Here is a 15,900-nt window from a genome sequence, read left to right as displayed (position 1 = left end):
ATGAGAAACTGCAAAAGAAATGCTAAAGAGGAACAAGCAATTGTCAGTTTTGAGATAAGAAAATAGACACGTACACACAGAACTGAGACTACAGGAAGTAAATGACTCAACAATATAGTAAGGCCAGCTTTTTCTTAAAAACATAATGTAGTAACTGATGCCAGACTAGCATTCCCACCATGAGAAACCATAAAACAAACAAATGTTTGAGACATCTGTTTGCAGGCATTAGACAATAGACTACACAAAGACTATAATCTCCAGAAATGGGTAACTCACAAGGTGAGCCTACAATTGCCTCAGTTTTCTACCTGACACAATTTCCTTGGCCATTCTCAACAAGTTTGAGAAGGGCACAGTAGTTGTGCTAAACTGAGGAGTCAGAGATCAGAATTCAGTGCACTTGACATAGCTGAAAAATGCAAAGCAGAAGGTCCAGAAGTCTGTAGGAAACCTCCATGAATCCTTGACCAAAAAAGCAGGCTGCACATGTGCAGGGCAAAACCAATCATGGCTTAAAAGACGGTAGATGAAAGAGGGATAGAGGGTAGTTAAGAGTGGTGGATACACCTTGAAGTTCCCACCCAGCCAGAGTAGAGACACCACATTACAACTTATTAACACGTTAGACATCCAGCTAAGATACCAAAAAGGCCACAACTAAGAGTAAGTATCACATCCTAGAATAGGACTTATTCTTAGACTCCCCTAACAAAGCTTAAAATCAAGACCAAACAAATTTTGCAAGGAATTAGAATTTTGGAAGTTAAGTCGCACTAAAGTAAGGAAACACACCATGCTCTCTGCAGATCCATCCTAGCAAATATTAAAACCAAGCTTATAAAGTTCAAGGTAATCAGCCAGCAAATGAATTGCCCGCAGAATTCACATACACACACACAGAGAAAGATAAACTCCAGGATCTCTAAAATGTAACATCTACATGATCTAGTTTACAACTGAAAAAAGTACTAAATGTGCCAAAATAGAGAAAAGAATGAAAAAAGTCAAAAAGAACAGTTGATAGAAATCAATCCTACAATAGCCAAGATGTTGAATCTAGCAAACAAAAACCTTAAAATCATCTATTATAAAATTTTTTTAAGTTTATTTATTTAACTTGAGAAAGAAAGAGCACATGCATGGGCAGGGGGAGCCACACACAGGGAGGGAGAGAGAGAATCCCAAACAGGCTCTGGAGTGTTGGTGCAGAGTCCAATGTGGGGCTCAAACTCCCAAACCATGAGATTATGACCTGAGCTGAAATCAAGAGTTGGACACTTAACCAACTGAGCCACCCAGGCAAGCCTCATATATTATAAATATTTTAAAAGAATTAACACAAAGTATGTCCAGAATTAAATGAAAATACATTCAAAGAACTAAATGAAGATAGTCTTAATGCATGCACAGATAGGAATTCTAAAAGAAATGAACACTATAAAAAAGAACAAGATAAAAACTGTAGAATAAAAAGTGCAATAACGAAAATATACTGAATGAGCTTACCAACAGAGTGGAAATAGCATACGGGATTGAAGATAAATCAATAGAAGTAACTGATCTAAAGAACAGAGAGAAAAAAGACTGAAGAAAAATAAGTCGTACCACAGGGACTTACATTATATCAAAGAGTCTAACACACGTGTAACTGGAGTTCCAAAATAAGAAGAAAGTGTAGGGGCGCCTGGGTGGCGCAGTCGGTTAAGCATCTGACTTCAGCCAGGTCACGATCTCGCGGTCTGTGAGTTCGAGCCCCGCGTCAGGCTCTGGGCTGATGGCTCAGAGCCTGGAGCCTGTTTCCGATTCTGTGTCTCTCTCTCTCTGCCCCTCCCCCGTTCATGCTCTGTCTCTCTCTGTCCCAAAAATAAATAAACGTTGAAAAAAAAATAAATTAATTAAAAAAAATTAAAAAAAATTAAAAAAAAGAAAGTGTAAAAAGTGCAGAAAGAATCACTGAGATTTCCAATAGGAAGAAAAACACTGACTTACAGATCTAAGCTCAGCAAACCTCAACTAGGATGAATACAAAGAAAACCCATATCTAGAACATACTCAAACTGCCAGAAACCAAAATTAAAGAGAAAAATCTTAAAAGCAGAGGCACCTGGGTGGCTCAGTCGGTTAAGCATCCAACTTCGGCTCAGGTCATGATCTCACGGTTCGTGAGTTCAAGCCCTGTGTCAGGCTGTGTGCTGACAGCTCACAGCCTGGAGCCTGCTAAGGATTCTGTCTCCCTCTCTCTCTGCCCCGCCCCCACTCATGCGTTCACGCGCTTGCTCGCACTCTCTCTCTCAAAAATAAACATTTTAAAAAAGAAATTTCTTTTAATCTTAAAAGCAGCCCCAAAAGATTTTTGTGTAAAGGGAACCAAAGATATGAGTAACAGCTAACTTCTCATCACAAACAATGGAGATCAGAAAACACTGATTATCTTTCAAGTGGTGAAATGCCAACCTATAATTTCATATTCAGCAAAAATATCCTTCACACAGTTAAGCAAAATAAAAACACTTTCAGATAAACAAAATCTGGGAGAATCATTTACCAAGAGACCTGCACTACAAGAAATACTAAAGAAAATTCCCTAGGCAAAATAAAATCACAACAATTGTAAAATATAATCCAAAGGAAAGAAAAGGGGCACCTGGGTGGCTCAGTCAGTTAAGCATCTAACTTCGACTCAGGTCATGTTCTCGAAGTTTATGAGTTCAAGCCCCATGTTGGGCTCTGTGCTGACGCAAGGAGCCTGGAGCTTGCTTCAGATTCTGTCTCCCTCTCTCTCTGCCCCTCCCCCCATCTGTAATAAAATTTTAAAAAATTAAAAAGAAAAAAAAAGCGAAGAAGGACACCAAATATAGTATATAAGAAGGTGAACATAAAGGACGATTTCACCACTTTATACCCACTAGGACGGCTCTAATTCAAAAAAGATAAGTAACAGGTGCTGCCAAAAAAGGTAGAGAAACTGAACCTTCATATACTCCTAGTGGGAATGTAAAACATGCACCACTTTGGAAAACAGTCTTACGGTTCCTCAAATGGTTAAACAAAGGGTTATCACATGATCCAAAAATTATACTCTTAAGTACACAGCTGAGAGGAACAAAATCATTTGTCCATACAAAAACTTGTACATGAATATTCATAGCAGCATTATTCATAATAGCTGAAAAGTGAAAACAACCCAAATATCCATCAACAAATGAATGGATAAATAAAATGTGATATAGCCATACAATGGAATACTATTCAGTAACAAAAAGAAATGAAGTCCTGATACACGCTACAACATGGATGAACCATAAAAATATTATTCTGAGTAAAAGCCAATCACAGAGGACCATATATTGAATGATCTCATTTATGCAAAATGCCCAGAACAGGAAATCTATAGAGATAGAAAGTAAGATTAGTGGTTGCCTAGGGCTAGAGGGGCAATATGGGAAAGGGAATGTTTGGAAAGTGATGGTTAAGTGATGACGGTGAAGTGACAAAAATGTTCTAAAGTTGATTATGGTAATGCAAGCGAGCACATCTCTGAGTATAAACTTGAAGCCACTGAACTCTACACTTAAAATGGGTGAATTTTATGGTATGTGAATTACATCTCAATAAAGGTGTTTTTAAAGACTCTTTTAATTTTCCACTTTTCCTTAAAGACAACTAACTGTTTAAAGTAAAAATAACAATACTGAATCACATATAAGAGTAAAAGATACATCAACAGCATAAAAGGTGAGATGGGTGAGTAAATGGAATTACACTGTTCACATTTGTGAGGTATGAAATGGGAAGTGAAAAATGGGAATATCAGATGTTGACCCTAAATAGATTTTGATAAAGATATACATTGTTATACCTAAAGAAACCATTCAAAAAATATTAAAAATATTAAAATAACAATAAAGAGCTATTGCTAATAGGCCAATACTTTAAAATATCCAATTAGTGGGGCATCTGGGTGGCTCAGTTGGTTGAGCATCTGACTGTTGATTCCAGTTCAGGTCATGATCCCAGGGTTCTGGGATTGAGCCCTACATCAGGCTCTGCACTGAGCATGGAGCCAGTTTGAGATTCTCTCTCTCTCTCTCTCTCTCTCTCTCTCTCTCTCTCTCTCATCTCTCTGCCACTCTCCCCCGTTTGCACATTCTCTCTCTAAAATAAAATAAAATAAAATATCCAATTAGTCCAAATAAGGCAAGAAAGGAACTTGAACAAAAAACGAAAGAGACAAATGGAAAACAAGTAGACTTAAGCCCAATGAGCTCAATAATTACATTAAATATAAAGGGACAAATACACCAACAAAAGGCAGAAATTGGTGGGCCAGGAGGGTGCCTGGCTGGCTCAGTCAGTAGAGCATATGACTCTTGACCTCAGGGTCACGAGTTCAAGCCCCAAATTGGGTGTGGAGCCTACTTAAAATAAAATTTTTTAAAAAATTTTAAAAGAAATTGTTGGGCCAAGTAAAAAAGGAAGACATAAGTATCTACTAATATAAGACATACATTGGTTGAAGGCAAAGGGATAGAAAAAGATATACCATCAAACAGCATAAGAAAGCTGACATGACTATATTAATTCAGACAAAAACTTCAGGACAAAGAGTAGTAGTACAAGAGACAATTCATAATGACAAAAGGAGATATCCATCAAGAAGACATAGGTACCTATGTACCTAACAAGAGAGCTACAAAATACATGAAGCATAACAAAACTAAAAGGTCAAACCAACAAATCCACCATGTGGTTGGAGTAATTGATAAAATGAGTAGATCAAATAAATTTGTAATATAGAAGATCTGAGTAACACTACCAACCACGCTGACCTAATTGACATTTATAACACACTACCCCTGACAGCCACAGAACATTCTTTTTTTTTTTTTTTTTTTGAGAGAGGGGTGGAGGGAGAGAGAGCTCCTGTGCACAAGCAGCGGAGGGGCAGAGAGAGAGAGAGAGGGAGACACAGAATCCTAAGTAGGCTCCAGGCTCTGAGCTGACAGCAGCGAGCCCGACATGGGCCAAACCCATGAAATTCAAGATTATGACCTGAGCTGAAGTCCGACACCCATCCACACCCATCCGCCTGAGCCACCCAGGCACCCCGAACATTCTTTACAAATGTACATTGATTGCTCACCAAAATAGACCATTTACTGGACCATAAATAAGTTCTCAGAAAATTTCAAAAGATTAAAATTATTAATAGAGTATGTTCTCTTACCACAACAGAATAAAATTAGAAATTAACAATACTGAGAAAGTCCCTTTTTTCAAATTCTTTTACCTAGAATGAGTGCCTTTTCCTAATTTGCCTGACCTAAGGAGGCACTGTTTCCTAATTTGCATAAAAGTACTGGATAAGCCCAGAATATCAGTTAAAACAAATACATTAACACCACTTATTAATCATTCTTTCCAACAATAAATAAATTCAACCCTAATCTGATAAAGCTTCTAAATGTAACTAATAATTTACAGAAAATATAGAGGAACACATTGAACAATACCACAGCGACGCAATCAGCAAAATTCAGAGTAGTAACTCTTCAGGACAAACTACCCAGTAGTTTGTATCATCATCAGTATCATCAGTGAGAATAGAAATAGAAAAAAAAGCAAAGAGACACAGAGAGAAAGATCTTAAGTAAATGTGACAAAATACTGACTTTCATATATCAGGACATGTTCCTTTATTCTACTACTTTGTGTCTTATGCATGTTTAAAATGAAAAAAGTAGATTTAGTAAAATCAAATACATGTAAAGCTTCCATAAACAAGTTTGCCAAGAAAGGTTGGGATTAAAATTAAATCATTAACAGGCGCCTGTGTGACTCAGTCAGTTAAGTGTCTGACTCTTGATTTTGGCTCAGGTCACGATCTCATGGTTTGTGGGTTCGAGCCTCACATCAGCTCTACGCTGACAGTATGGAGCCTGCTTGGAATTCTGTCACTCCCTCTCTCTGCCCCCCACCCAAAATAAATAAATAAGGGGCACCTGGGTGGCTCAGTCAGTTGAGTGTCCGACTTCAGCCCAGTCATAATCTCAGGGTTTGTGAGTTCAAACCCCACATCAGGCTCGCTGCTGTCAGCATAGAGCCCGCTTTGGATCCTCTGGATTCCCTCTCTCTCTCTGCCCCTCCCCCACTCATTCTCTCTCTCTCTCTCTCTCTCTCTCTCTCTCTCTCTCTCCTCTCTCTCAAAAATAAGCATTTAAAAAAATAAAATTTAAAAAATAAACTTTAAAAAAATTAAATTATTAAAAACTTAGTTAATATAACTGAATCCATCGAATTCAATATGCCTCCAGAATTCTATGAAAGAATTCTACGAAAGACCTGTTTCTTAAAGAAACAGGTGGTCCTGAAAAAAGAAAACAATTCTCCTTTTCTTTAATTAAAACAAAGCTCATCCTTGAACTGGAAAACAACAAACATGGAATCCAATCATCTTTAATGTGCATGTAATCAATCCATTTGAGTGTTTGCTGGACTGAATTGATACAAAAGGGAATATGCTTTCTCAGTTACTAGCAATTAAGAGAGGAAGATCTTTTCATTATGTTTTCACTTCTTTCTGCTTCTGTATTTTTTCCCATAAACAGCAGTCCTAATTAATCTTATCATAATCCTATACTCCTTATCTTTTGCGTATCACTACTCCTACTCACTCTCTTGCCTCCTCAAATGCCTTTGCCAACTTGAGGACATGAACAAATATAAAATCATGTGGTAGCCACATCAAGGTGGCTCAGTAATCCCTACCTGATAGTATTCACACTCTTGTGCGTACTCTTCCACATTGTAACAGGGCTGCTCAGTATTAACAAATAAAACAGCACAATGATAGTAATGTCATGTCTGTGATTAGATCATAGAAAGTTCTGGGCTTCTGGTTCTCTCCCTCTCTCATCACAAACTCTGGGAAAACCCACATCATGAGTACCCAAGGAGGGTCCATGGGGAGAAAATGAACCCTCCTGCCAAGAGCCACATGAGTAACCTTGGAAAAAGATATTCAGTCTCAGACAACAGCCTGAGCAAACCTGTGAAGAGACTATGGGACAGAATCACTCAGCTAAAGTCACCCTCACATTCCTGCCCCTCAGAAACTGTGAGGGCAGGTCACGATCTCAAGGTTCACGAGTTTGAGCCTCACATAGAGCTCTGTGCTGAGTCTCGAGACTGTTTCAGATTCTGTGTCTCCTTCTCTCTCTGTCCCTGCCCCACTCTTACTCTGTCTCTCAAAAATAAATAAATTTTTTTAAAAACATGTTTTAATTTTAAAAAAGTATTTCACATCAAAATCCATAATGTTGTATTACTTATCAGAACAAGAAGATCAAAAAAATAATAATGCCCAATATCAGCAAAGATTTGTGGCAAAAAGAATTACCATATTGTTGTTGGGAGTACAATTGATACAACCTTTTTTTTGAGAACAACTGGGCAATATTTATCAAAACTTAAGTCACATACAATTACACTACTAGGTATTTACCCTATGGCTTGACTGTTATATCTTATGAATATGCCTAAGTGTTCAAAGAGCTAGCTAGCTAGCTAGCTACCAAGTTCACTCCAGTGAAAAAACAGAAACATAAAATATTCATCAAAAAGATTCTGGGGGGCAACGGGGTGGCTCAGTTGGTTGAGTGTCTGACTTCAGCTCAGGTCATGACCTCACGGTTCATGGGTTCAAGGCCCCATCGGGCTCTGTGCTTACAGCTAAGAGCCTGGAGCCTATTTCAAATTCTGTGTCTCCCTCCCTCTCTGCCCTCCCCCCACTCTCACTCTGTCTCTGTTTCTCAAAAATGAATAAGCATTTAAAAAAACTTAAAAAAAGATTTTGGTTAAATGGGGCACCTCGCTGACTCGGTCGGAGAGGGAATGCGACTCTTGATCTCAGGGTTGTGAGTTTGAGCCCATAGTGGGTGTAGAGATTACTAAAAACATACATAAACTTAAAAAAATGTTTTTTGGTTAAATCAATTATAGTTTAACTGAACACTGAACTACCATCCAACGGTTAAAAATAAAGAGGAAGACATATACACACTGATTTACAAAAGATATCCAATATACGAATATTTTAAAAGGTGGGATATATATATATATATATATATATATATATATATATATATTCCAAGAAAGAACATGATAACAAGTTCATATCAAGAAAACTACAAAGGTGTGCCTGAGTGGCCCAGTCAGTTAAGCGTCTGACTCTTGGTTTCAGCTCAGGTCATGATCTTACAGTTCATGAGACTGAGCCCTGTATCGGGCTCCGAGTTGACAGCAGCTGAACCTGCGTGGGATTCTCTCTCTCTCCCTCTCTCTTTGTCCCTCCCCTGCTCGCACCAGGGCACATCCTCTCTCTCTCAAAATAAATAAACATTAAAAAAAAAAAAATTACAGAGGCACTTGGCTGGCTCAGTTGGTAGAGCATGCAACTCTTGACCTGGGGGTCATGAGTTCAAGCCCACATTGGGCGCAGATACTACTTAAAAATAAAATCTTAAAGGGGTGCCTGGGTGGTTCAGTTGGTTAAGCATCAGACTTCAGCTCAGATCATGATCTCTTGGTTCGGGAGTTCAACCCCCATGTTGAGCTCTATGCAAACAGCTCAGAGCCTGGAGCCTGTTTCAGATTCTGTGTCTCCCTCTCTCTTTGCCCCTCCCCCACTCGCATTCTCTCTCTCTCTCTCTCTCTCTCTCTCTCAAAAAAAACAAATAAACGTTAAAATAAATAAAATCTTAAAAAAGAAAATTACAGATCATTAGAATTAAAGCTATTATTTTGACTTTTTTTTTTTTTTAATTTTTTTTTTCAACATTTATTTATTTTGGGACAGAGAGAGACAGAGCATGAACGGGGGAGGAAAGAGAGAGAGGGAGACACAGAATCGGAAACAGGCTCCAGGCTCTGAGCCATCAGTCCAGAGCCTGACGCGGGGCTCGAACTCCCAGACCGAGAGATCGTGACCTGGCTGAAGTCGGACGCTTAACCGACTGCGCCACCCAGGCGCCCCTATTTTGACATTTTATAGTCTCTTAAATTCATTTAAAGATAATCATTATTGTACAAGTCCTACATAGTAGCCCAAATGACTCCTGTTTTAATTTCATCTCTGCTTAGCACACATACTACTCACAAGTAATAATGATAATATAACCAATATATATTAAACAAATACTATATTTGACAACAGAGACAGAAACTCTACAAAACACCTCCAAATATTTTATATATTTAATCCTCAAACACTGTAATATAGGTAGTGCTACTGTCTCTATTGTTCAGGTAAGAAAAATGAGGGGTGCCTGGGTGGCTCAGGTGGTTGAGCAACAGACTCTTGATTTCAACTGAGGTCATGATCTCCCAGTCTTGGAATCAAAACCTGCAGCCAGGCTCCACTCCAGCTCTGAGCTGGGCATGGAGCCTTCTTAAGATTCTCTCTCTCTCTCCATTGCCCCTCCCCCACTAGCATGAGTGTGTGTGCAAGCACACACGTGCTGTCTCTCACAAAAAAGAAAAATGAGTCCAAGGTGTTAGTAATTTGCCCAAAGCCACAGTTCCTGTAGGGACTGTGTAAAAAATTCAAAATCATAAGTTTCTTCTTTTATCTAATACGCTATATTCTTTTATCCATTTTGTTCATATTTCAAGTCAAAAAAGAACTATAAAATGTGGTCTATACCTAACAAGTTAGCAAATAACCAAAATAAATAAAATAACTTACTTTTTTAAAGATTTTATTTTTTAAGTAATCTCTACACCCAACATGGGGCTCAAGCTCACAACCCCAAGATCAAGAGTGTAACACTCTACTGACTGAGCCAGCCAGGCCCCATAATAACTTAGACAATTCTTAACTCTTATGAGAAAACAAAAAGGACTAAGGATACAACAAAAGCAATTTCTAATTAAAAATAAGTCATCTCAGGGCGCCTGGGTGGTTCAGTTAGCTAAGTGTCTGACTTCGGCTCAGGTCATGATCTTACAGTTTGGGAGTTCAAACCCCATGTGGAGCTCTGTGCTGACAGCTCAGAGCCTGAAGCCTGCTTCAGATTCTGTCTCTGTCTCTCTCTCTGCTCCGCTCCCACTCGCACACTGTCTCTCCGTCTGTCTCTCTCTCTCAAATATAAATAAATAACAAAAAAGTTAATTAGAAAAAAGTACCAATACATTAATAAACCTTATTATAATCATTATAACTACAACTGACCATGCAATTTATGCTTACCCAAAGACCTAGTCTATCACACTGTAGATTACCCATCACCTTTTATTTCTAAGAAACCTCAGAGAAACTACAGGAATATATGCTCACCATAATACACCACCTTCAATCCCAAGTGCTTTATAGAACCACGTTTACTAATCACATGTGACTATAAAAATGTAGCAAGAAACATGCTGACCAATTCCTGCACTTATTCTTCAAAATAAACAAACTTAACCTCCTTCTTTCTCCTCCCCTCCCCCAAAATGGGCGTTCTGGAGTCAGACATCCTGTGTTCCAATTCTAGTAGGGCCCACTTAATAAGGACCTTGAGCAGTCTCAGTCTCCTTCCCTGTGAAATGGTAAGGATACTAATACTTACCTCATGGGGCTGTTTGGGAATGAAGTGAGACAATTCATGGTAAAGCGCTTAGAACACTGCCTGGCACATAATGTGCACTCAATAAATACCAGCCACCATTACATCTCCAAAACCGCCAAGAATCTAGACTTACTCCCTTTTAGCGATGAGAATCTAACCCAACTCCATCAGGACACAATGGTTTATAGACGGTTTTCATATTAACTTACATAATAAATAGAAGTATATATTCACAGTAATTTTGTTTTCATAGCAATTTCGCCCTTTTCAATAAAAACATTTCCGTAAAATTAAACACTCCAATCCCCCAAGCTTTTAACCAGCGGCATGTCTGGACCCCAGCTGTCAACACAGCCTGGAAATACCCCGGCTATGAAGGGGGAAACCTGACAACCTGCTGGGTACTACATCTGGGAACCTGCAGTCCAAAGCAGGCCAGCGCGGCTCGGGGCTACCGTCTGTTTACAGAAACAACGTCACCTTTTCCCATTTTCCTCCCCAGTGTTGAAACGAACGACGCCCTTTTCTCCCCTGAGCCCAGGCCAGGCATTTCCCAGCTCTCTCCTCCCACCCTGCGAGTCTCACCCCCATGGAACCCACGGTCTCCCGACTCACAGAGTGTGCCCGCACACATTCACCATCAGCTTCAAGGAGGGGTTCCGGTATTTAGTGGTCTTACACCGGGGGCAGCCCTGATCGTCCATGGCGGTTCCCTCCTGTGGATTCTCCCCCGACGCCTGCTTTAGCTACAGCCAGAGCAACCCCAAACCTCCTCCAAGCGGGTTCCTACCAACAGGCACTTGGCTGGGACGGTCCCGTTGCAAATGCGCACCGGCCGGGGCGAGACGCTGCAGCACAAACGTTCCGGCCGCGAGTTTTCCGGTCCTGCAGCTGGGGCTTGGTCTTAGCTTCCGTAGGCCAGTGCACTATCCTAGATTTCGGGGAAGAGCTATTAAAATGTCAAATTGTACACAAAGCTCCATCTCCATGCATGTAGAAGTATTTTTTTAAGGAACTGTGTCACAATTAGGCACACAGATTTCACCTTGTACTGTCTGGAAAGCATTACCATGATTTCAAAGATTTATGCCCTGTGTACATAATCAATAATTCAGACTAGCATTTTCTTTTGAATAATTTGAAAGCATGTGCTCTATATTCTCCTTTATACTTGCACAGTCATGCAAGCACAAGTTCGCAAATAAAAGTTTGAAAAAGTTACCTGTAACAAAAGTCTCTACACCAACCCTAAATACTACAGATTCTCACTAAATTCTGGCATCTGTTCTGCAGAGTCACTTAATTCAAGACTGTCAAGTGTGCTTAACCGGTGTCACCTGGTTCTTACATCCCCCCCACCAACACCCCAACCATATACACTGTATTTCAGCAATTGTAAGATCTGAGAGCCTGAATCTCTTTGGCAGTTGTAAACCACATTCACTGCATTTATCAGGATTGCAAAGAAAGCCTATAAACAGATCTATTAGATAAACTCCTCCCTCTGTAAGGGACACATGTTCATTGCCATAACAAGGATATGTTGATATTTATTGAATAAGTAGAGTGAAGAATAAATGAACGAGCATCAAATACTAGTTCACTGTGAAAAAAATTTTAAGCCAAGCATCATCTTGTAATCTGGTCCAAATTCCATCAGAATTAGACATGCAAAGTTTTTCAAATTAACCCATACAATGAATACTAGCTATATACACACATGGTAAGTTTAACTGTCGATAGCACTTTTGCTCTTTTCAATAAAAACATAAAAAGCGACATTCCAACTCCCACTTTTTTTTAAGTAGGCTCCACTCCCAACATGGGGCTCAAACTCAGGACCCCAAGATTAAGAGTTGTGTGCCCTACCGAGCCAGCCAGCCACCTCCCAACTCCCACTGTTTTAAACAGTGAACTCAGTATGAAACTCAGTGTGGTAATACAGTTGGGATTTCCATGGGTTACAAGAGGACGAACCTGACAACCTAGATATCTGATGAACCCAGATATCACATCTGGGAACCAGCAGACCAAAGGGCTTATATATAGCACTACATATATATATATATATATATATATATATATATATATATATATATATATATGTGTGTGTGTGTGTGTGTGTGTATATATATATATATACACACACACACACACATATATATATATATATGCTTATATATAAGCACAGGGCTTATATTTGTACATAGACATAGGGATTCACCTAATAAATCATGTCATCAGTTTGATCATAACATTGTTCACTACCAGGAGCTAATCAAATAAGTTTACTAAAATAGGCAATACAAATGCTGTGCTGACCTGGAGGCTTATTATGCTGCTATTGTCTTATTGAAAAAGACCACATCCAAACCAGTGATGTGACTCACAGTGAAGCTCTCTAAAAATAAAGACAACTTTTAGGATCTTAATATATTTTAATAGAATAGGAAACTTACAGTAAAAGAGTGAATATGTGAGCAAATAAAAATTTTAGGCAATAATACATTGAGAAGTCATCCATTAATTTGGCATTATTGTTTATTACCACAAGGCACTTTTAATCATGTCCTGGAACAGGAGACCCCCAACCACTTTGTGAATTGGTTTACCTTTCACCCAAACCTTAACATCAAGGCAAAGAAAGCACTGAAGATTGTGGAAGGAAACATTGCTACCAGCTTTATCCACTTCCCAGGTTGGAAACTACTATAAGAGAAGAATGGTAGCAACAGCTGACTTGGAACTCTTATCAGATGAGCATGATCCTCACAAAGCTAGAGGCAATAGAAAGTAGAGCTTATAGATTTGGCATCTGACTTCAAGAGAGCTGGATTCAAGTGCTGACTTCATCACTTTCTAGTTGCATGACCTCAGGCCTCAGTTTTTCCAACCATAAACTGAGGACAATGTAAAGATTAAATGAGATATCTCATTTAAAGTACTTAGCACAGAATAAGAGCTCAATAACTGTTAGCCATTATTAACAGTACTATAGGTATTCTCATCAGTAGTAGTATCTAAAAGAAGCAATGAAATGGGAAGAACTTGGCCTTCGCTTAAATCAGACTGGTTTTTGAGCCAAATTTCTTATCCTCCCTTACCTCAGTTACTTTCTTCCACTTAATACGCTTCACAGGGTTACTGTAATGATTAAATTACCTGACAGGTACTTGTATGAAGGCACTACTACAATGCCTCGTACATAATAGAAACTCTGAAATGTATACCATTATTACTCATGGGGTCCACAAACATAGAATGATCAGAAGGCTTTCAAGAGGAAAGCCTGGGGGCGCCTGGGTGGCTCAGTCGGTTGAGTGTCCGACTTCAGCTCAGGTCACGATCTCGAGGTCCATGGGTTCGAGCCAAGCGTCGGGCTCTGGGCTGATGGCTCAGAGCCTGGAGCCTGCTTCCGATTCTGTGTCTCCCTCTCTCTCTGCCCCTCCCCCGTTCATGCTCTGTCTCTTTCTGTCTCGAAAATGGATAAAACGTTAAAAAAAAAAAAAAAAAGGAAAGCCCTGACAGCACCTGAACTCTGATTCAAATGGAACTTCAGTCTTTGTAAAACCCACTAAACAATCAGGTTTCCTACATGTCTTAAAACAGCAGCATCCCATGAGGCACCTGGGTAGCCCAGCTGGTTGAAAGTCCAGCTTTGGCTCAGGTCATGATCTCCCGGTTCAGGAGTTCGAACCCCACATCAGGCTAGCTGCCATCAGCCTGTCAGCCCAGAGCCCGCATCAGATCTTCTGTCCCCCTCTCTCTGCACCCCCCGCCGCTTGCACTCACCCAAAAAATAAACAAATATTTTTTAAAAAACAGCAGCATCCCAACAGTGGACCAACTGGCCCATTATTTCTCTTCCCAAATCTGCTCTTCCTCTAGCATTCCCATCTCAGTAGATTCTACCTCCCTGGGGCAGTGTTTCTCTCTTGCAGACCCTCTTTCCCAGCCCCAAGGACCCAGGTTGGGCTTTCCCCATCCTTAGGGGACATTTATGGTTTTGTCTCAAGACTAAAGATAGCATCCCTCCCCCTTCTTATGGAAAACAACTCATCCCCCACAGGCTTCAGTGGTTCTTAGTGTGCCTGCTAATCACAATCCGGACTCTCTGGCCTAGGGGTTGACACATAACCCTTACTGGCACAACCAGAGATCCTCCTTACATTTTTCAAACTGGCAGTAAAGGGAAAACAGTAGAACCTCTTTAACGGGGCTAGAAAGTGTGAATTAAGAACTACGGGGAGCCCTGGTTCCAACTTTCTGGGGAAAGCCCCTTGGAAAGACTAACTTGAAAGAGGCAGGTGAAATGAGACAGCAGGTCTCTAAGCACAACCAGTTGCGTTCCTGTTTTTCACGTTGTTTGATATTATGTTCCAATAAATTCATCCTTCTGCTGAGTCCAGTCCAAGCGGCCTTTCTGGCTCCTCGGGGAAATCCATATCACCACAAAAACGGCAAGAATGCTGCTACACCTGGGAGATGACTAGAACCTGGCACTCACTCAGTCTCTGCCAGGCTCTTCTCCCTCCACTACCACCCATGAGACTCACTAGGTCCCCTCCTACCTACTGCTCATCTGCATCCTCCACAGGCAGATAGCTTGGTTACTAAGTCCCAAGCATTATATCCAAGGCTCCCTCTCCCAGCCTTAACTTTGTTTCTTCATGAAAATTTGAAAAACCCCAGAAGAGGATTCTGAATGTTTTGGTTTGGGGAAAGTGTCCATCCCTGGGCTAATCACCCATGACCATGATATTACACACGGACTACTGTGTACACAAACCACCGTGAGCACCACTGCAAACTGAGCGTTCCATTCAAAGACCTTCATAATCTATCTCCAACCTGCCCTTTAAGCTACTCTCCCACCACACAATTACATAAACCCCACAACACAGACATGCTGAATTACTCAATATATTCAGAAATATACCACATACCTTCATGGCTCCATGCTTTACTCATTTCATTCAATCTTCCTCTAGTGAGCTCTATCCTTGTCCTCTCAAAATTCTTGTCCTTAAAGGCCCAGCTAAAACTCCATTCCCCATTGCCTTTGGCCTCCCAAAATTAGTCTCTTTATCCTCACCACTCCCATACTCTCTGTTGCATTTCCTAATGGATGTGTCTTATCTCTCCCACCATATTTTAAGCTCCTCAGGGTCAGAGACCTCAATATGTTCATCTTGCTATCCTTCAGTACCTAATGCAATACCTGTTATTAATTAGGACTCCGTAAATATTTGGCAAATGAATGACCCTTCAGAAATGTTGACTACAT

At 40.1% G+C, this 15,900-nt stretch overlaps 1 protein-coding gene across 2 annotated transcripts in view; it reads right to left on the bottom strand.

Moving 5' to 3' along the window:
* The window catches only part of MNAT1 (MNAT1 component of CDK activating kinase), a 224,797-nt gene extending 213,358 nt beyond the window's left edge, over window positions 1–11,439 (bottom strand). For both annotated transcript variants that reach the window (XM_019833090.3, XM_045060005.1), the window contains exon 1: window positions 11,229–11,439. In XM_019833090.3, the coding sequence (XP_019688649.1) occupies window positions 11,229–11,317 (89 nt within the window). In that variant the 5' untranslated portion in view covers window positions 11,318–11,439. The remainder of the gene's footprint in view (window positions 1–11,228) is intronic.
* Window positions 11,440–15,900: the final 4,461 nt, after the last annotated feature.

This window comes from Felis catus, chromosome B3 (assembly GCF_018350175.1).
Source record: "Felis catus isolate Fca126 chromosome B3, F.catus_Fca126_mat1.0, whole genome shotgun sequence".
Lineage (NCBI taxonomy): Eukaryota > Metazoa > Chordata > Mammalia > Carnivora > Felidae > Felis > Felis catus.
The sequence above is the reverse complement of the archived record's forward strand: the minus strand, read 5'-3'. Positions and strand labels throughout refer to the sequence as shown.